The sequence below is a fragment of the Symphalangus syndactylus genome, chromosome X (genome assembly GCF_028878055.3).
Source record: "Symphalangus syndactylus isolate Jambi chromosome X, NHGRI_mSymSyn1-v2.1_pri, whole genome shotgun sequence".
Classification (NCBI taxonomy): domain Eukaryota; kingdom Metazoa; phylum Chordata; class Mammalia; order Primates; family Hylobatidae; genus Symphalangus; species Symphalangus syndactylus.
In genome coordinates this window covers 30,846,229-30,868,368 of record NC_072447.2, presented here as the reverse complement: position 1 = coordinate 30,868,368, position 22,140 = coordinate 30,846,229, and the positions used below count along the sequence as shown (strand labels likewise).

At 44.0% G+C, this 22,140-nt stretch overlaps 1 protein-coding gene across 2 annotated transcripts in view; it reads right to left on the bottom strand.

Annotated features, from left to right (window-relative positions):
- The window catches only part of SYAP1 (synapse associated protein 1), a 44,039-nt gene that overhangs the window by 13,275 nt on the left and 8,624 nt on the right, over positions 1 to 22,140 (bottom strand). The window contains exons 2-5 of one of the 2 annotated variants that reach the window (XM_055269383.2): positions 13,873 to 13,991; positions 12,997 to 13,063; positions 7,466 to 7,539; positions 5,410 to 5,549 (exon numbers count right to left, since the gene is read on the bottom strand). In XM_055269383.2, the coding sequence (XP_055125358.1) occupies positions 5,410 to 5,549; positions 7,466 to 7,539; positions 12,997 to 13,063; positions 13,873 to 13,991 (400 nt within the window). The remainder of the gene's footprint in view (positions 1 to 5,409; positions 5,550 to 7,465; positions 7,540 to 12,996; positions 13,064 to 13,872; positions 13,992 to 22,140) is intronic. The other variant, XM_055269382.2, reaches the window with a different exon arrangement.

Sequence of the window (22,140 nt, the reverse complement as noted above, 5' to 3'; positions counted from 1 at the left end):
AAAAAGAAAAAAATTAACGGCCAGGCAAGGAGGTTCATGCCTGTAATCCCAGCACTTTGGGAGGCTGAGGCAGGCAGACTGTGAGGTCAAGAGATTGAGACCAGCCTGGCCAACATGGTGAAACCCTGTCTCTACTAAAAATACAAAAATTAGCTGGGCGTGGTGGCGTGTGTCTGTAGTCCCAGCTACTTGGGAGGCTGAGGCACAGGAGAATCACTAGAACCCGGGAGGTGGAGGTTGCAGTGAGCCGAGATCGCACCACTACACTCCAGCCTGAGTGACAGAGCGAGACTCTGTCTCAAAAAAAAAAAAAAAAGAAAAAGAAAAAGAAAAGAAAAAAATTAATTGAGCACCGCAACTCTCAAACATTTATCTATTTGTTTTCCTGGACTATTTTAAGGCATTGTATCCTGTGAAAACCCTCTGGGAAACACTGGACAAATGTCACAGGCCAAGGCCAAGGCAGGAAAGGACTTGTGATTTCCCTACTGTCATCAGAATGAGGGCCTCAGAGGGTGCTTGTGATGTACCAGCAGGACCCCATCTCGGTCACAGCATTAGACTGCCACAGGGAAGGGTTAAGCTACTAATATGCAGTTTGAAATCCAGAGCAAGAGTTTTGTTTTCTAAAGTGTTCCTAGTTAATGATGGCTTCTGTTCAGAAAAAGCGTTTCAAAGGAGCAAAGTTGTGCTTGTGTGTGTCAGGCAGGAAAAGTCTGGAAACCGTATATTTGTGTCTGACAGCTTGTTTTTGTTCTGTTACGGAAATTTTCGACAAAACAGAAGTGGAGCAACTAGAACAATGAACCCCATGTACCTGTGACCTACCTACCGTGAGTATCAGCATTTCACCAGTTGCGTTCCATCTATCTTCCCCTCCCCTGCGCACATGCTTTTCTTTGGGAATGGGTTGGAATATTTTAAGGCAAATGAGAGACATCACATTCTTTCATTTGTAAATACTTCAGCAAGCATTTCTTTTTCTTTTCTTTTTTTTTTTTTGAGATGGAGTTTTGCTCTGTTGCCTAGGCTGGAGTGCAATGGTGCGATCTTGGCTCACCGCAACCTCCACCTCCTGGGTTTTCTTTTTTTTTTTTTTTTTGAGAAGGAGTCTCGCCCTTTCACCCAGGCTGGAGTGCAGTGGCGCGATCTCGGCTCACTGCAGGCTCCGCCCCCCGGGGTTCACGCCATTCTCCTGCCTCAGCCTCCCGAGTAGCTGGGACTATAGGCGCCCGCCACCTCGCCCGGCTAATTTTTTTGTATTTTTAGTAGAGACGGGCTTTCACCGTGTTAGCCAGGATGGTCTCGACCTCCTGACGTCGTGATCCGCCTGCCTCGGCCTCCCAAAGTGCTGGGATTACAGGCGTGAGCCACCGCGCCCGGCAACCTCCTGGGTTTTCAAGTGATTCTCCTGCCTCAGCCTCCCGAGTAGCTGGGATTACAGGTGCCCGCCACCACGCCCGGCTAATTTTTGTATTTTTAGTAGACACGGGGTTTCACCAGGTTGGCCAGGCTGGTCTTGAACTCCTGACCTCAGGTGATCCGCCCGCCTGGGCCTCCGAAAGTGATGGGATTACAGGCATGAGCCATCGTGCTCCGCTTCAGCAAGCATTTCTAACAGATAAGGACTTATAAATAAAAACTATAATTTCTAAGTAATCCTCAACAAAATTAGTAGGAGGAAACTGGAGTCATATTGAAATATCTGATGGGCAGGTTGCCCTGTGACAAATTAGAAACACTAATTGCCAAATACCAATTCTCAGACGGTTTCAAAAAATCTAAAATTACTGTCAACAGTGAGAGGGGGCAGTCCACAATTGTAAAGAACCAAAACTGTGGACAGCTACATGCCTGCTATGAGCACCCCAGGCCACAGGCCTCAGGCTCCAGCCACTCAGGGCCTCTTGCTGGTCTTGAGAGCCACAGCAGGAGCGAAGCATGTGGCTCAGGGTGATTCAAAAGGTCTTCAAGTTGATGGAGGCTGCGTGTAAAGGGCACCTGCACCCCGGAGCTTGGGTACCCTTCCCTCAGAGTCAGTTACTCAGAACAGGCACAGCCTCAAATTCTGAGGGAAGAGCTTGAAACACACACACACACAAGCACATATGCATACACATTATATATACAAACTCGTCAAAATTCAATTCTACCAGGAGCGTGGGTGGCTCTCGTCTATAACCTCAGCAACTTGAGAGGCTGAGGCAGGAAGACTGCTTCAGGCCAGGAGTTCAAAACCAGCCTGGGCAACACAGCAAGACCCTATCTCTAAAAAAGCTAAAAACAGTATTAGGCAGGCGTAGCGGCACAGGCCTCTGAGCTACTTGGGAGGCCAAGACAGGAAAATCACTTGAGTCCAGGAGGTCAAGGCTACAGTAAGCTATTGTGCCACTGCATTCCAGAGATCCTGTCTCTAAAAAATAATTTTTAAAATAAAAAAGTCAATTCCTATGATTTTGTGAGCATATGTAGTAAAAAACAGATTAGATGGTACATTTTAAAAATATCCTTAACTAGGCTGGGTGCGGTGGCCTGTAATCTCAGCACTTTGGGAGGCCAAGGCGGGCAGATCACCTGAGGTCAGGAGTTGAAGACCAGCAAACCCTGTCTCTACTAAAAATACAAAAAATAGCCAGGCGTGGTGGCATCCGTCTGTAATCCCAGCTACTCGGGAGGCTGAGGCAGGAGAATCGCTTGAACCTGGGAGGTGGGGAGGTGGTTACGATGAGCCCAGATCAAGCCATTGCACTCCAGCCTTGGTGACAAGAGCGAAACTCCGTCTCCAAAACAAAACAAAACACCTTAACTAAAAATATCCTTAACCACAGCTATTTTAGACAAAGTCTAGCTGGGCGTGGTGGCTCACGCCTTTAATCCCAGCACTTTGGGAGGCTGAGGCAGGTGGATCACCTGAGGTCAGGAGTTCGAGACCAGCCTGGCCAACCTGGTGAAACCCCATCTCTACTAAAAATACAAAAATTAGCTGGGTGTGGTGGCGGGCACTTGTAATCCCAGCTACTCGGGAAGCTGAGGCAGCAGAATCACTTGAACCCAGGAGGCGGAGGTTGCAGTGAGCCGAGATCACGCAATTGCACTCCAGCCTGGGCGACAGAGTGAGATTCCATCTCAAAAAAAAAAGAAAGAAAAAAGACAAAGTCTAAAGATGAAATCTGTAATGAGATTTTTTTTTTTTTTTTTTTTGCCATAAAACATACTTTTCTTATGGGAGGGTTGGGGAGGGCTCTAGAAATTTACCACTAATATGTTAATAATTATGGAGGGAAGAGTTTCACTACAAAGAAAAAAAGATTCCATATAACTGTTACTCTGAGTCTGGAAGAACACTTCCAGAGTGGTGTTTTCACAGACAGAAAACCTGTGCTGCTGTGTGAACCAAAAGGCTAGCAAATATTTGTTAAAACCGCTATATGGCTGGGTAAGCATAGCAAAACAAACATGTGTTCATCTGTGCTCCCTCTGAAGATGCCAGGAAAGTAACAGAAAAGGAATTACATACGTAAAAACACAAGGACAAAGAGAATGAGAGAGGAGAGGACAGTGGAAGCTGTCAAGGGCAGTCAAGTGGAAAGCTGTCAAGTGGAAATGTCAAGGGCAGACAGTAATCTTTTTTTTTTTTTTTTGGAGACAGAGTCTCACTCTGTCACCCAGGTTGGAGTGCAAATGGCACGATCTCGGCGCACTGCAACCTCCGTCTGCCGGGTTCAAGCAATTCTCCTGCCTCAGCCTCCTGAGTAGCTGAGATTACAGGCATGTGCCACCACACCTGGCTAATTTTTTGTATTTTTTTTTTTTTAAGTAGAAACAGGGTTTCACTATGTTGCCCAGGCTGGTCTCGAACTCCTGAGCTCAGACAATCTGCCTGCCTTGGCCTCCTAAAGTCCTGGAATTGCAGGCATGAGCAACCGCACCCGGCCTAGGCAAACAGCAGTCTACTTTGTTGACCACAGAAAACTGTACTGAGTTGTCTGCAGCAAGACTGGAAGCCCAGAGAGCCCCTGGGCCTCCCATCTTGCCCTGCCCTGCTCTGCCCATGTGGGGAGGGGAGCCAAGCTGCTCTACACTCAGGGACCGGTAACACAGTTGAGACTGGGGGTGTGATATCAAGGTCAAGCCACAGGGGTCAAGGGATAGTCTGCCTATCAACTGGCTCTTCCCATTGTACTGCCTGCAGCCAGGCAGGAGGCTGAGGAGTCCTCTGGGGGCAAGCTACCTTCCCACAGCTACTGAGCCTCTCCAGGCCAAAAGGCTTGTCCCCACATTCAGCGGCCATGTACCCTTTCAGTATGGCACTGCTAATGCGAAGGGACAGGTAAGGAGAGCCTGCCACATAAATGACAGATCCCCAAACAAAGAGTCCCGAGGAAACAGCACAGAAAAAGGAGTCTGTCTTTTATTTGAGACAGAGTCTCACTCTGTTGCCCAGGCTGGAATGCCAGTGGCATGATCATGGCTCACTGCAGCGTCGACCTCCCAGGCTCAGGTGACCCTCCCGCCTCAGCTTCCTGAGTAGCTGGGACTAAAGGTGCGCACCACTACGCCCGGCTAATTCTTGATTTCTTTGTAAAGATGGTGGTCTTGCTATGTTGCCCAGGCTGGTCTCGAACTCAGCCTCACGTGATCCTCCCACCTCAGCCTCCCAAAGTGTTGAGATTACAGGCATTGGCCACCGCACCCAGCTGAAAAAGGAGTCTTTTGAGAGAACCGTAACTCACATACTCAGGGAACAGTAAGATACTGCACCCATATGACAAGGTTAAGAGAAAGGGAACACTGACAGAATAAGAAGGAACGCTGACTCCAAACATGCGACAGCTTCAATACAAGGGACTGGACTGGAGGAGGCACGGAAGAGCTTGAGACAGAACACCCAAGGGAGGCAGCAGCGGGGAAGGTGGCCCCTGCTGGCCGCACCACCAAAGCAGGCTTCCAGAATGCATCATGCATGCGCTAGAGCCTACAGGACAAGCTGGGATTTGTGGAGCCCAGAGGAACTGTTGGAGGAAAAGCCTTAGGAAAGAGAGCAGGAACACTGCCACTGGAGGGCAGAGCCTGAGTGGAAAACGCAGTCAGCTTTGAAGAAAGATCCCGATGAGCCTCAGAGACCAGAATGTGATTCAGGGTGATGCAGCATGTTTGTGGTTTCTGTAGGGAAATGTGTTCTACCTTGTGACTGGGATAGAAAAGCACATTTCATCTCTACCCTGTATTTCCTGCCAAGTCAGACCTTGGTTTTGATTCCAGGGTGCTCTGACCAGGGGAGCTGCCAAAGGGCTGCAGGGCCTGCTTTTATGAACAGATAGAGACCCTTTTGGCCCCTTCCATCATTATGTGCTGATACTGAGCACATAACAGAGGCCACGAGGAAATGCTGGAGAACATTCTGCTTACAGTTTAGGAACAAGGGCAAATCTCATCTTGCTTAGCAGCTCATCCTCCTGGAGCATGACCAGGGCCACGGGGTACATCTGATCAAAGTCGAAATTAAATTGCACGCCGGCCGGAGGGTCACGAAGGAAATTCCTCTTGTCCTTTGATTAAAAAAAGAAAAAAACACAGGGTATTCCACAAAATGCAATTAATGTATAACAATTTTTTTTTTTTTTTTTTGGAGACGGGCTGTCACCCAGGCTAGAGTGCAGTGGCGCAATCTCGGCTCACTGCAACCTCCACCTCCTGGGTTCAAGCGATTCTCCTGTCTCAGCCTCCCGAGTAGCTGGGATTATAGGCACCCGCCACTGCGCCTGGCTAATTTTTGTATTTTTAGTAGAGATGGGGTTTCACCATCTTGGCCAGGCTGGTCTCGAACACCTGACCTCGTGATCCACCTGCCTCGGCTTCCCAAAGTGCTGGGATTACAGGGGTGAGCCAATGCGCCCACTCTTTTTTTTTTTAATTTTATTTTTGTTTTGAGATGGAGTCTTGCTCTGTCGCCCAGGCTATAGTGCAGTGGTGCAATCTCAGCTCACTGCAACCTCTGCCCCCTGGGTTCAAGCAATTCTCCTGCCTCAGACTCCCGAGTAGCTGGGATTACAGGCGTGTGCTAGCACGCCTGGCTAATTTTTGTTTTTTTACTAGAGATGGGGTTTCGCCATGTTGGCCAGGCTGGTTTCGAACTCCTGACCTCAAGTGATCCACCCACCTCGGCCTCCCAAAGTGCTGGGATTACAGGTGTGAGCCACTGCACTTGGCCTACTACATAACAATTTATCATAGACTGGAGAAGTATTATATTCTTTCTTTATTTTGAGACAGTCTTGCTCTGTTGACCAGCAGGAGTGCAGTGAGACTCTCAAAAAAAAAAAAACAAAAAAAAAAAATAGAAGCGGGCAGGGTGTAGTCGCTCATGGCTATAATCCAGCACGTTGGGAAGTTGGGCAAGAGGATCGCTTGAGGCCAGGAGTTCGAGACCAGCCTGGCAAACATAGTGAGAACCCATCTCTACAAAAAATTTTAAAAATTAGCTGGGCATGGTGGCTTACGCCTATTGTCCCAGATACTTGGAAGGCTAAGGCCAGAGGATCACTTGAGCCCAGTTCGAGGTTGCAGTGAGCCATAATTATGCCACTGTACTCTATCCTGGATGACCAATTGAGACTCTGTCTCTTAAAACAAAAACAAAACCAAACAAAAAAAATTAAATTAAAAATTTTGGCAGGGCATGGTGGCTCACACCTGTAATCCCAGCACTTTGGGAAGCCAAGGCAGATGGAGTGCTTGAGGTCAGGAGCTCGAGACCAGCCTGGCCAACATGGTAAAACCCTGTCTCTACTGAAAACACAAAAATTAGGCTGAGTGTGGTAGCTCACGCCTATAATCCCAGCACTTTGGGAGGCTGAGGTGAGGGTGGATCACGAGATCAGGAGTTCGAGACCAGTCTGGCTAACGTGGTGAAACCCCGTCTCTACTCAAAATACAAAAATTAGCAGGGTGTGGTGGCAGGCACCTGTAATACCAGCTACTTGGGAGGCTGAGGCAAGAGAATCGCTTGAACCTGGGAGGAGAAGGTTGCAGTGGGCCAAGATCGTGCCACTGCGCTCCAGGCTGGGTGACAGAGCGAGACTTTGTCTCAAAAAAAAAAAAAAAAAAAAAACACACACACACACACAAATTAGCTGGGCATGGTGGCGCACGCCTGTAGTCCCAGCTACTCAGGAGGCTGAGGCAGGAGAATCATTTGAACCTGGGTGGTGGAGGTTGCAGTGAGCCAAGATTGCACCACTACACTCCAGCCTGGGTGACAGAGCAAGACTCCATCTCAAAAAAAAAAAAAATTTATGTGTACATTTTGTTAATGTACACATCATATGTTAATGTGTACATTCCTAACATCTCAAAATATTTTAAAAACTGTATAGAAAAATAAATTCTACTAAAGTCATGTCAACAGAGATATATCATGACAGGAAGAAAGTATGTTCTATCTGGGGTACCACAAGATACTTACAGCTGATAAGGCCAAAATTTGTTGTTGAATTGTTTCTTCATCGTTAGTGTCAACCCATGGGGGCACAGCTGCTTCTATACAGTTTTTAATGGCAAAGAAGAAAAGAGAAAAAAATAGGTCATGATGGTTACACTGCAGTCTATGGTTTCAAAGCATGAAAGTTTCTGCATGACCACTAAAAGTAGCAATTTACCAATAAGTTCCAAATATGAACATTAACCCTAATAACCAGACTTATTATTATGAGTTGTATGCACATATGCATTTGGTTAAAAAAAAAAACTCTACTTGAGGCCAGGCATGGTGGCTCACACCTGTAATCCCAGCACTTTGGGAGGCCGAGGTGGGTGGATTGCTTGAGCCCAGGAGTTGCAGACCAGCTTGGGCAACATGACGAAACCCTGTCTCTACAAAAAAATACAAAAGTTAGCCAGATGTTGTGGTGCGTGCCTGTAGTCCCAGCTACTCGGGAGGCTGAGGTGGGAGGATCACCTGAACCCAGCAGTCGAGGCTGTAGTGAGCTGTGATTCCACCATTGCATTTCAGCCTGGTTGACAGAGTTGAGACCCTGTCTCAGAAAAAAAACAAAAACCAAAAAACTCTACTTAAATGATACAGTGGAGAAACTGGACCACACCTTAATCAGGTGATCAAAATCAACAATGAGGGAGAGATGAACATCATGGCCCTCCAGATGTGGTATCTTGACGAGGACATCATCACCTATGTAGTATTCTGGCTAAAAATGGACAATCTGAGTCTAGTTATGAGGAAAGATCAGATAAAGCCTGAATGAGGAAGAATCTATTAAAAAAAAAAGGAAGAGAAGTATTCTTCAAAAACATTAATATCATAAAAGACAAAGAAAGGTTGTTGGAATGTTCCTGATTGAAGAAGGCTAAGAGACATACAATACCTTATCCTCAACTGGATCCTATACTGAGGGGGACAAATGTTATAAAGGACATCACTGGATCAGCTAACAAAATTAACTCATGAACAGTAAAGTATTGCATCAAGATGAAATTTCCTAATGCTGTTAACTATACTATGATTATGAAAGAGAATATCCCTAATTCTTAGGAAATGTGTACTGAACATTTGTGTACACACAAGGAAAAAAGGGCACATACACAGACAGCAAGAGCTGGAGAGAGGGCGTGAATAAGGCAAACAGAATAAAACTAGAGCAATTTAGGTACTGGTATATGGGTGTTCTCTGTACTATTTTTATTCTTGCGACTCTTCTGTAAATTAAAATTTTTTCCAAATAGAAAAATTTTTAGAAAGTTACTTAAAAAAATGAAAGAAAAATGGGTAAGTATATTTCCGGAGTAAAAAAAAAAGAAAGTTACTGTACTTGATTCATGATAAAAGGTGATGTTGTAAGACAGGTGATTAGGAATAAGAAGAGGGTTTTCAGGAGCTAAAAAAAAAAAAAAGAAAGAAATGGACAAGTTGGAGGCAGTAAACAATAGGGCTGGAATCAAATCCTCAATGAGCCGTTAGAAGCTAAATTCTGGGAATGCCAAGATCTAGCCCACATTTTTCTGGGGCTCACAAGACAGAGGTGATTAGAATCCAGCACTGTAAGTGCCGTGCCAGGTGACAAATGACAACCCTCTGGAGAGGCGAGAACTACAAGATTTTCTGGTGACCTGGGAGCCCAATCTTGGACTAGGAAGAGGAGGTCAGTGGTGGATGGGGGTGGGGGTGTTTAGAGTGGAAACAAAAACAATGGCAAGCTCGTCTGAAGATCTCTCCCATGTAAGCAGCACGGAGCAGCTAGAGAGCAGAGTGAAGGCTGCAGATCTGCGTGATCAGCACAGAAGATACACAGGCAGGGGGCCCTTAATAGCCTCATTCAGCAACCCACAGCGGCAAGATTAGGATGGGAAGCAGAAGTCACAAAAATGTGGACTAATTCATAAGCCACTCAATCACTCCTGCTGCCTTAACACTAGATTCTAGCCCTACTGGTCTTGCAACACAAAGTGAAAAGGCAAACCTTGCAAAACGCATGGTGCTTCACAAAATCAAAGTGACATGGGATAGCTGCCTGCGTCACCACAAAACAAACAATAAGTAGGACCTGGCAGTCAGGGCACCTATGCCTGAAGGAAACACAAGGCTAGTGACCCAGCAAGTGCTTTAAAAGAGAATGATTTGATCCCAGCTACTCGGGAGGCTGAAACAGGAGAATTGCTTGAACCCGGGGGGCAGAGGTTGCAGTGAGCTGAGAAGGTGCCACTACATTCCAGCCTGGGCAACAGAGAGACTCCGTTTCAAAAAAAAAAAAAAAGAGAGAGAATGATTTGAAAACCAAAGGGGCAATTAAGGCAGGCCCTTGGAGAGCAAATGCTTTGCTGTCCTGGAATATTTTGGCAGAAATAGTCCCTTTACTATTATGCTCTGAGTCAGAGGGAAGAGATATCATATCACGAGCCCATTGAGAAAAGTTACATGCGTGTGTGGATGGACACAGGGATGGATGGGCAGATGAGCACACGCTTCATTCTTTGGCTTATCCCAAGCCAGCAAATGGTGGCAATTACAATCCAAATTCTATTAATGATAAGATAATCTAAACATATTTGCACATTTTAAAGAAAAAATTAGGGTAAAGCCCCCAAAACATTTTTTCTCGCACACTTTAGTCTCCATTCCAATTCTCTTCACCTTGGGTAGTCTCTCCTGCTGCTATTTATGCTCAGATAATGAGGCCCTCCTAAGATACTTGTATGAGGAGATGCTCCCCACCCCGAGTTCCTGAAATTATTCTTTTTAGAGTGACCAAAACCTCTTGGTTCTCCAACCCCAAGGACACTTCTTAGTTCTCTTCTCTCTAGGCCAGTTTCCTTATCTGGAAAACGGACGTAACAGTAAGTACTTCATAGAGTTACTGTGATTATGAAGTGAAGAAATGCATGGAACACATTTCCAAGGTGCCCTTCTCATGGTCATTGTAAGTGGACCTCTTGGCCCTGCCTCCCGTGGCTGACTGCTCTCCTGGAAACTCTCCCCTCTCTGGGCTTCTGCTACTTCTCTCTCCTAGTTGCCCACTCTCTTGGGTAAATGGGCACTGTTTTTCTTTTTTGAGATGGAGTCTTGCTCTGTTGCCCAGGCTGGAGTGCAGTGGTATGATCTTGGCTCGCTGTAACCTCTGCCTCCCGGGTTCAAGTGATTCTCCTGCCTCAGCCTCCCAAGGAGCTGGGATTACACGCGCATGCCACTAGGCCCAGCTAATTTTTGTATTTGGTTTTGAAGGCAAATTTCAGTTTCATCACTTACCAGCTGAGCGACCTTCCGCAAATTACTTACCCTTGCTGACTGCATCTTTATTATTTATTTACTGAGACAGAGTCTCGCTCTATCACCCAGGCTGGAGTGTAGCGGCACAATCTTGGCTCACTGCAACCTCCGTCTCCCAGGTTCAAGCAATTCTTGCACCTCAGCCACCCAGACAGCTGGGATTACAGGTGTGTGCCTCCACGCCTGGCTAATTTTTGCATTTTTAGTAGAGATGGGGTTTCGCCATGTTGGCCAGGCTGGTCTCGAACTCCTGGCCTCAAGTGATCTGCCCACCTCAGCCTCCCAAAGTGCTGGGATTACAGGCATGAAGCTACCACGCCTGGCCCTGACTGCACCTTGAAATGAGATGTTATATATAAAATGCCTGCTGCTCAGCAGGCACTCAGTGATGTCAATTCCTTCCCCTCCTCCCCTCCCTAAACACTGTGGAGCTTCTGCTCATCTCCCTTCATGCTTGACACACTTCCCATAGAGGAGCTCATCTACTCTCATGATTTTTATGTGACTTGATAATAATCTGTATCACTAGATTGAATTCTGCTTCATGCTTCAAACATGAATAAACTGCAGGAGCCTGCTTATTTAATTCAGAGCCACACTGAGCAAAAGAACTTTCTGCAACGACAAAAATGTTTTATATCTGCATTGTCCAGTGCAGAAGCCATTAGCCATATGTAGTTATTGAGGACCTGAAACGTGGCTGATGCAAAAAAAGAAGGAAATTTTCCCCAGATAAAGCACTTGCGTTCCCTTTCCTGTCTTTCTACATGTTCCTATCTCTGGGATGTCTAAATCACTTCAAAACTGAAGTTGCCTCCAAACCTTCCACCCCCACGCCCTCATAGTTCCTATCTCAGAGGCATCAGCTCCTACAGCAAGTCCCCAAGCCAGGATCACTTTTGCTGCTTCCAAATAATCACTAAGTGATGCTAACTTGTATACCTCACTTGTCTAAAAGAGTTGCCTCATGCTTTTGAGTTTACCTAGGTGCAAGAATGCCTGATGGAAATTCACCATGGGATTAACTGTGGCACAACTCGAACTGAATTGTTTTCTACTACTTTTTTTTTTTTGAGACAGGATCTCACTCTGTAGTCCAGGCTGGAGTACGGTGGCATGATTATAGCTCACTGCAGCCTCAAACTCCCAAGCTCAAGTGATCCTCCTGCCTCAATCTCCCAAGTAGCTGGGACTACAGGTGTGCACCACCACACCCATCCGGCTAATTTATTTTTTTGTGGAGATAGGGTCTCACTATGTTGCCCAGGCTGGTCTCGAACTTCAGGCTCAAGTGATCCTCCCGCCTTGGCCTGCCAAAGTGTTGGGATTACAGTTATACTACTTTTGCCAAATCTAAAGACACGAGGCTGGTTTTGTGTTTGGGTGCTACCAAATGGTAAGAGTAGGCATACTGAGGCCTTATAACTTCAAACATTTAAAGAGGCATCTGTCAGGAGTAATGTATTGAGTACGTTCTCCAAACACCCGTGACTCTTTACGGCCCTCTGTCACTGCAGGTGCAGTCACTCGCCTCCCTGGGAAGCTCTTCCATTTTTTCTCCTGAAGAGAGCGGGAAGGGAGCCACCACTTGCTAAATGCCTGTCATGTGCATACTGTGTGCTGTGCTGGGCATGTGGTAGAAAGTCAGAACTGAGGCTAGGTGCGGTGGCTCATGCCTAAAATCCCAGCACTTTGGGAGGTTAAAGCGGGTGGATCATGAGGTCAGGAGTTCGAGACCAGCCTGCCAACATGGTAAAACCCCGTTTCTACTAAAAATTTAAAAAAATAAAAAAATAAAATAGCTGGGCGTGGTGGCTTGCGCCTGTAATCCCAGCTACGCAGAATTGCTTGACCCCGGGAGGCAGAGGTTGCAGTGAGCTGAGATCACGCCATTGCACTCCAGCCTGGGTGACAGAGCAAGACTCCGTCTTGGCTGGGGGAAAAAAAGAGAAAGTCAGAACTGAAAGCTTACTTGCCTCTTTCACAGCCAGCTCCCCAGTGGGGCCGGCACTGGCAGCCCTCACCCAGAAACAATCTAGTCCCTTCCTTTAAATCATGGAAGTTTATGGGTTTGTCTACCTCACTAGTCTTTGTGCTACCCAAAGGATGGGGCCGTTGCATATGCATTTTTGTGTTCTCAGACCCTCAGTGTGGTATCTAGCACATAACAGGTGCTCAGTAAAACTTGGTAGGTTAATTAAGACAAACCTATACCATACCTGACTTCTTTGTATGTTGCTCCTCAACAAATTTTTTCTGTTCCTTCTGAAAATCTCCTATAATTGTCTGTTAAAAAAAATACATAGTCAAATTAAATAGCAATATATCTAAGGTTTAATTGATGACTTCCTTAGTTCAAATATTTACCAACATAAATGAAATGCTATAGGCCCATTGCAAAAAACAAACTCACTCCTTAGAGTCTTAAAAGGGTTGTTCCTAATGGGCTAGGACCTTAGTCGCATGATGCAAAGGCAGAAATATATCCTCAAAAAGTTATAAAGTTAAACTCACAACATGAAAAGTTGGCCAGGCATGGTGGCTCATGCCTGTAATCCCAGCACTTTGGGAGGGCAAGGCAGGTGGATCACTTGAGGCCAGGAGTTCGAGACCAGCTTGGCCAACATGGTGAAACCCCGTCTATACTAAAAATACAAAAATTAGCCGGGTGTGGTAGCGCATGTCTGTAATCCCAGCTACTTGGGAGGTTGAGGCAGGAGAGTTGCATGAACCCAGGAGGCAGAAGTTGCAGTGAGTTGAGATCGCACCACCACACTCCAGCCTGGGTGACAGAGCGAGACTCCATCTCAAAACAAACAAACAAACAACATGAAAAGTTTAGTATAACCCCCAAGTATCAATGTATTGATTGTAATATATTAAAATAAAAACAGCTATTTAAATCAAGTACTGTAATTTATATGATACTTACTTGTTATACAAAGAGAGGAAAAAGCCAAAAATCTCAACAATTAACATTTTTATCAGAATATGATATTCTACTTAGGTTAAAAAATGTTCATAAGAAGAAGAAACAATCAAGAGGAAACAATGAATTTCATACATTTCTACTTCCAAAAGATAATTGAAGGTACCTTGTCAATGATGCCATCTATTTTTCCTTCTTCTACGGATTTCTTTATTGTTTGTGCTGTTTCAGCAACTGATTCAGTTATCTTTTTTGTGGCAGCAGATGCAAAGTTAAATAAATAGTCTGTAAAGAATAAAAAGAATCTGTGGTTATTATGTTTGAGATTTTTCCCTTAAAGAGATCTTATGAGAATCTAAAGCATTAGGGCATGTTCCTTGTTCATAAGGTCCTGAAACAAGGAATGAGAAGCACTGACAGTGTTGAAAAGCACCACTTTCTTGGTGGACTGGCCAACTATACTGGACCTTTCATTCGTCTCTTTTTTTTTTTTTTTGAGACAGTCTTGCCCTATCACCCAGGCTGGAATGCAGTGGCGCAATCTCAGCTCACTGCAACCTCTGCCTCCTAGGTTCAAGCAATTCTCCTGCCTCAGCCTCTTGAGTACCTGGGATTACAGACGCCTGCCACCATGCCCGGCTAATTTTTTTTGGTATTTTTAGTAGAGACAGGGTTTCACCATGTTGGTCAGGCTGGTCTCGAACTCCTGGCCTCAAATGATCTGCCTGCCTCAGCCTCCCAAAGTGCTGGGATTACAGGCGTGCGCCACCGCGCCCGGCCTCATTCATCTCTTTCAAAGACCCTTAGCATACTTTTCCCAGTAGCTGCTTCAAAATTTTCTTGCTCAAGTCTCTGGTTCTAATTTATCTCAGTAAATAATCTACCCTCCTACTTTGCCAGTAAGAACAAGGCTCCTTTATACTTTCCTTCCTTTCTAGATCTCATGTATGCCATCTTTATTTTCTCCTCCTTCCCTCCTGTTCAAAGAAAATGCCCCTCCTTTCTCAAATTAACATGTCCCATGATAAATCTGGGGGAATTTTAAATAAGAAATAGAAATCTTGGCAAGCCCTAGTAGAAACAGAAATCTTTTTTTTTTTTTTTTTTTGAGATGAAGTCTCACTCTGTCACCCAGGCTGGAGGGCAGTGGCGTGGTCTCAGATCTCAGTTTACTGCAACCTCCACCTCCCAGGTTTAAGTGATTCTCATGCCTCAGCCCTGCAAGTAGCTGGGATTACAGGTGACCGCCACCACCCCCGGCTAATTTTTGTATTTTTAGTAGAGATGGGGTTTCACCATGTTGGCCAGGCTGGTCTCAAACTCCTGACCTCAGGTGATCTGCCCACCTCGGCCTCCCAAAGTGCTGGGATTACAGGCGTGAGCCACCGAGCCTGGACTAGAAATCATTCTTAATAATAATGAGCAAATAAGTAGAACAAGCTTAAAAGTGGAACCTACAAAACTTCCAGTTTTTACAAAACAAAACCACAGAATTAGCTTTCTGGAAGACCTGAAAAGACATATGTGTCAAGGTTCTATTGCACTATAAGGGCTCACTTGTTGTAATCCCAGCACTTTGGGAGGCCGAGGTGGGCAGATCAGGAGTTCGAGACCAGCCTGACCAACATGGTGAAACCCCGTCTCTACTAAAAATACAAAAAAATTAGCTGGGCATGGTGGCGTGTGCCTGTAATCCCAGTTACTCGGGAGGCTGAGGCAGCAGAATCGCTTGAACCCGGGAGGCAGAGACTGAAGTGAGCCGAGATTGCGCCACTGTACTCCAGCCTGGGCAACACAGCAAAACTCCGTCACAACCAAAAAAAAAAAAAAAAAAAAAAAAAGGGGCTAATTTGTAGACAAGTATCATTTCAAAGTCCACATCCTACAGAATCCAGGCTGCTGAAAGAGACTTGAGGCAGGTCTTGAAGCTGGACCTGCTGGGGGATGCTCCCAGGCAATTGACGTCCTCCTCTCATGAGAAATAGCTGGCACATTAGGGCAGTCTTGCCTCTCTTACTTATACCTGTTGAAGGGGCAGGCAGATGGAGAAGGTCCCATAAGAATGGCAAAGGGAGCTCTGCACAACAGATTCCATCCTCATTCTGTGGGTGGTATTACTTACAGGAAACCAGCAGACTGTATAGGTGTCTGGGAGCCAGTAATATTATCACTCCATCTGAATGATCCTTTCATCAGCTTCCCATTTAACAATCTACTTCCTCCCATTGTGTCTGGTAGTGTTTATCTGTCAACCCCAACAAAACACCCCTAGGACATACCACAGGAAGCTACTTGCTACTTATCTCTGGTCTAGTTCTCATCTTTCTCCTTCTTCCCAGTCTACAGTCATATGATCACATGGAAATTCTTCACTACCTCCAAGGAGGCCTCCTTGGTTTGAAACATTTTTGTCTGCTCTCTCTTTATCTGGCTAACTCTCCATATGCTGTGGGTCTCCACTTAAATATCACTTCTCCTTAGGAAATATTCCCTTGACTACAATGGATGTCCTGAGATGTGTTCCCTCCGTACATCCCGTGTTTTGAAGACTGTTGCCTGATCAACAATCTTCAAAATACTCTACCGATTAGTTGGTGAATGTCTTCTCAGCCAGACTGAAAGCCCATGCTGAGCCCCATGAGTGCAGGGACCTGGGCTGTCTGATACCCCACTGTATCCCCAGCGGATGACCAGTGACCAGTACGTACTTGTTGAATGGATGAATGGGGAGTGACAGAACAAATGCGAGCTTGAGTGAAATCACTCGTTTCTCTTTAGTTATGACTACTCTACTTGTACAGAGTGGTATGATAAAATGGGTAGACAGCCACACTAGTTCGTAAAACTGTTGCAGGCCAGGTCTCACTAACATAGGCCTTCATCACAACTGTTTCAGTACTGACTGAGTGGTTAAGTTAAATATTAAAAGCCAGTGATCGGGCCGGGCGCGGTGGCTCACGCCTGTAATCCCAGCACTTTGGGAGGCCGAGGCAGACAGATCACGAGGTCAGGAGATCGAGACCACCCTGGCTAACACGGTGAAACCCCATCTCTACTAAAAATACAAAACACTAGCTGGGCGCCTGGGCGACACAGCGAGACTCCGTCTCAAAAAAAAAAAAAAAAAAAAAAGCCAGTGACCTTATGCAAAGGCTGGTATGTAACAAAAGCTCAAGAGTTTTGCCTAGGCCTTTCTTGAACCTTAAAGCATGACTAAACTATTTCACCACTGAAAACATATGAAAGAGTTCTAATCAGTTGGCTCACAGAAAAATAAAAGTGCTTAAATACTTTAACAGAAAAAAAGAAAGACTAGTCAAATGCTTTTTCAAGTTTATGTGACTTAAGTAAAATCTTTAATAAATAAGCTAGCTTTAAAAATTACTGGTAAAATAATATTAGAAATGTCTTCAGAGTTGCCAGCATATATTTTTGTTTGCATTTATTGATCAAGCAATTTCATACTTATCTCTGCCAAATACTGTAAGGTATCAAAATTTGGCATAGAGGCTACAAAACGATAACTCAGCCCAAAACAGAGCGATCTTTGCTTGTGTGATTTTTTTTTTTTTTTTTTTTGAGACAGAGTTTCGCTCTTGTCGCCCAGGCTGAAGTGCAATGGCACAATCTCGGCTCACTGCAACCTTTGCCTCCTGAGTTCAAGAGATTTTCCTGCCTCAGCCTCCTGAGTGGCTGGGATTACAGGTGTCTGCCACCATGCCTGGCTAATTTTTGTATTTTTAGTGGAGACAGGGTTTCACCATGTTGGCCAGGCTAGTCTTGGACTCCTGACCTCAGATGTTCCGCCCGCCTCAGCCTCCCAAAGTGCTGGGATTACAGGTGTTAGCCACCACGCCCGGCTGCTTGTATAACTTTAACAAATAAAACACTGATATTGGTTTAATGAAGATAGCTACATCTTGAATTATTTAGTAAAATACCCTAACTTCTGATCTTGTGGCCTTAGGCAGTCTAGTCCACAGACATAAAGGAAGTTTGTTTTGGGAAAGGACAGTTATCATCTTTGTTTCAAAGCTAAACTATAAGTTAATGAACAAGAATAGCTTGGAGGTTAGAAGCAAGATGGAGTCAGTTACAGCAGATCACTTTCACTGTCTCAGTTATAATTTTGCAATGGTGGTCTCATAACTTTCAATGATGACTATTGCAGTTTTCATAAATAATCTAGGTAAATGATTAAAATAAATAATTAGATCAATGTAATGGGATAAATACTCGTAAACAAATGTCATAATTTTGAATCTAAAGTTATATTAAATTAAACAACAGATATTTCATTATTTGGGTATTTTCCAATAAAAATATATTGTGTCCTTTTTAAAGGGTAACTAATTTTTGTCTAACTGAAAGCTTATTTAAAGGTTATATATAAAACATGGTAAAAGAAACCAGGAAATAAGAGAGATATAAAGAAAGTTATAAAAATAAAGAGAATTTTAAAGATTACAGGTAAAATAAAATATCTTCAAAATGTAAACATTTGGTCTAAATTATGCAGGTCAAATATTAAGTTTGCTAAATGCTTTGCGTCATAAACTGCTTCTTTGACTTAAACACTGTTTGATTTATTTTGGAGCATTAGATTCTAGAAAAGGCCTGGAGACATGTGAAATTAGCCATGCCCCCTAGCTATGCAAAAAGGTATTAAAGAAAAGAGATTTTATAAGAAAGGATCTTGTATGCCAAATTCTTGTCCTAAAGTAAAGTAACTGGATGTTTAAAAAGAGGGATGTTTAGGACAAGTCAGAAAGTCAAGGTATGTCATAGCTTGTCTGTGTAAGTCGTGAAATTTATGAAAGGGAATTTATGCAACAAATATTGTACAATTTAAAGGTGATTAGGTCTCTTAAATGCTTTATAAAATACCACTATGACTCTCAGCTGTACAACTTGCCTGCTTTACAGCTAGATAAGGTCTGGAACACATGGAGTTAGATGCTGGAATAAGTTAGACCTTATCCACACTTCTGTCTAGGTCTTAGGCTCCACACCTAGTACATAAAATCCCAAACTTACCAAGGTTTTCACCAAAAGTAAAGGTTGCTGAGTTAACAACAGTGTAACATGTATTTAAGACTACTGAAGAAACAGATTTGTTTGTTTGTTTGTTTTTCTTTTTCTGAGATGGAGTTTCGCTCTTTTGCCCAGGCTGGAGTGCAATGGTGCGATCTTGGCTCACTGCAACCCCCACCTTCCGGTTTCAAGCGATTCTCCTGCCTCAGCCTCCCGAGTAGCTGGGATTATAGGCACCTGCCACCACGCCCAGTTAATTTTTGTATTTTTAGTAGAGACGGGGTTTTACCATGTTGGTCAGGCTGGTCTCGAACTCCTGACCTCGTGATCTGCCCACCTTGGCCTCCCAAAGTGCTGGGATTACAGGTGTGAGCCACCGTGCCTGGCCTGAAGAAACAGTTTTACATGGAAAAGTAAAATATGCTTTTGGTAAAAAGCATAAAATATGCTTTTGGTAAAAAGCATATTTACAAGGAAAGTAAGATATGCTTTTGGTAAAAAGATTATAAGGAGGCATGAGAATGTGGATTTTTGCCTAGATTAAAAGGTTAAAGGATTGTTCTAAGTTGGATAAAATAAAGATGAAGGTTTAAGCAAGTTGTGGAAGGTTGATTGTAAAGGAAATTCTGTGTGTAAACATACTGGCTAAAGTTAAAAGGGTATCATCCAGTTTTTCTGTAAATTGAGTATTAAAATATTCTGTAAATTGAGTATTAAAATAAAGCACATAGGCCTGTAATCCCAGCACTTTGGGAGGCTGAGGTGGACAGATCACAAGGTCAGGAGTTCAAGACCAGCCTGGCCAACATTGTGAAACCCCGTCTCTACTAAAGATACAAAAATTAGCTGGGCATGGTGGCACATGTCTGTAGTTCCAGCTACTTGGGAGGCTGAGACAGGAGAATTACTTGAACCCAGAAGGCAGAGGTTGCAGTGAGTCGAGATCACACCATTGCACTCCAGCCTGGGTGACAAAGCGAGACTCCATCTCTAAAAAAAAAAAAAAAAAAATCAATAAAATAAAAGCATAACAGGTTTCTCTGAAAGCACTAACCTGCTAACCTGCTCTTCAACGAAAATTATAAAAGGTTATAAAAGGTCTATAAAAATCTTACCTTATGTCAAACATTAAAATTGGGTCAATATTATCTATGAGGTTTTAGTAAGAATTGGGTTTAACATTAATAGTACACTAACGTAAAGGTGAAATTTGGCTTATTTAGTACCAAAAACCATACAGGAAGCATTGGCAAATATAAAATGGGGTTTGGCTTTCTTTGGGCCATATATGTATAAATATGTTATTGGTATGTGTTCCAAAATCATGTGAAACTTCTATAATTCTGATATATCAGTGTACGTTATCAGTAATAATTATAATTGTTAAATTATTGTGTGCCACAGAGGTAACAGATTTTGTCAATTGTGTCTTTTTTTTTTTTTTTTTTTTTTTTGAGATAGAAGCTCACTATCTTGCCCAGGCTAAAGCGCTATCTTGGCTCACTGCAACCTCCGCCTCCCGAGTTCAAGCAATTCTCCTGCCTCAGCCTCCCGAGTAGTTGGGATTACAGGTGCGCACCACCATGCCTGGCTAAATTTTTGTATTTTTAGTAGAGACGGAGTTTCACTGTGTTGCCTGGGGTGGTCACGAACTCCCGAGCTCAGGCAATCCACACACCTCAGCCTCCCAAAGTGCTAGGATTACAGGCGTGAGCCACTGTGCCCAGCCTCAATTGTGTCTTTATGGCTACCTGAAAACTTTTTGTCATCCATAAACAATTGTTGTCTTGTTTTGGTCCTATTTAGTTTTTTTTTTTTTTTGAGGTGCAGTCTCACTCTGTTGCCCAGGCTGGGGTGCAACGGCATGATCTTGGCTCACTGCAACCTCCGCCTCCTGGGTTCAAGTGATTCTCCCGCCTCAGCCTCCCGAGTAGCTGGAATTACAGGCACCTGCCATCATGCCTAATTTTGTTTGTATTTTTGTAGAGATGGGGTTTCACCATGTTGGCCAGGGTGGTCTTGAACTCCTGACCTCAGGTGATCCACTTGCCTTGGCTTCCCAAAGTGCTGGGATTACAGGCATGAGCCACTGTGCCTGGCTGTTTTGGTCCTCTTTAGAAGTTGATTTTATAATCAGGTATAAAGCTCTAAAACGTGCTCTTGAATGGAGGTTTCTGACAACTTTGGAGATTGTGACATCAAAATAGAGGAAAAATGTTCAGGACTCCTGAAGAGCTAAATGTTCATTAATATCAAGCAGGACAGGAATTAACTGCATGAACTGAATAGGAGACTGGAGTGATCTTTTTGAGTTTTTGCTTAAAATATTGCTAATCCTTTATTTTGCTTTTCAGAGTCAAGGAAACTTTTTTTTTGAGCTACTGACAGCTTTTAACAATTTAGTATACTCCCATGAACAAAATGTGGAGCATATTTGTTTCTCTCTACCCGATTTTCTCCAGAATTTGGAAACTATTTGTGAGTATTCTTAATTATGGCAATATAGTTATTTGCATAAGTTCAATAAGAATCTGTTTTCATTTGTAACAGGACACAACTGGAAAAACTGGTTATTTTACCAAGGCTTTGACTGGAATGGTGTGTTTTCTTTTAATGACTCAAACTTGACTTATGGAGCCAAGAAAACCCTTGGAAAACTGCCCTCATATTTTGTGTACACAGTCCCTGTACAGGGTTTCTGATCTGTGGTAAGTAAAGAATGTCATTTTCTGACAGGCCGGGAACTCCAAGTTATCTTGGGACCTCAAGAGGAGAGGAATTCACCCAAGTCATAGGTATTTGATGGTACAAATCCATGGCTGGGCTTGGCTTTAAAAAGGTCTTATCTTGCCAGGTACGGTGGCTTACTTCTGTAATCCCAGCACTTTGGGAGGCCAAGGTGGGTGGATCACCTGAGGTCAGGAGTTTGAGACCAGCCTGACCAACATGGAGAAACCCCATCTCTACTAAAAACACAAAATTAGCTGCACATGGTGGCGCATGCCTGTAATCCCAGCTACTTGGGAGGCTGAGGCAGAAGAGTCACTTGAACCCGAGAGGTGGAGGTTGTGGTGAGCCGAGATCATGCCATTGCACTCCAGCCTGGGCAACAAGAGCAAAACCCTGTCTCAAAAAGTCTTATCTCAGATTCCGTCTATGGAACAAAGTTCCATCAAAGCCTGTTTCTTAATTTTTAAAAAATATATTAAATAAAAAAATTTTATTTTAGAAGAAAATAATTTTTCTTGCTGCACTTTATACAAATAATCTGGCCAAGTACAATAAAGCAAATTGGTCCTACCGTGATTTGTCTTCTAATAAAAATAGGAAACTGGAGAGAGAAAAATTGTTTCAAAAACTATAGTATACCTGTTGTTAAATTCTAATCTTGGCCGGACGT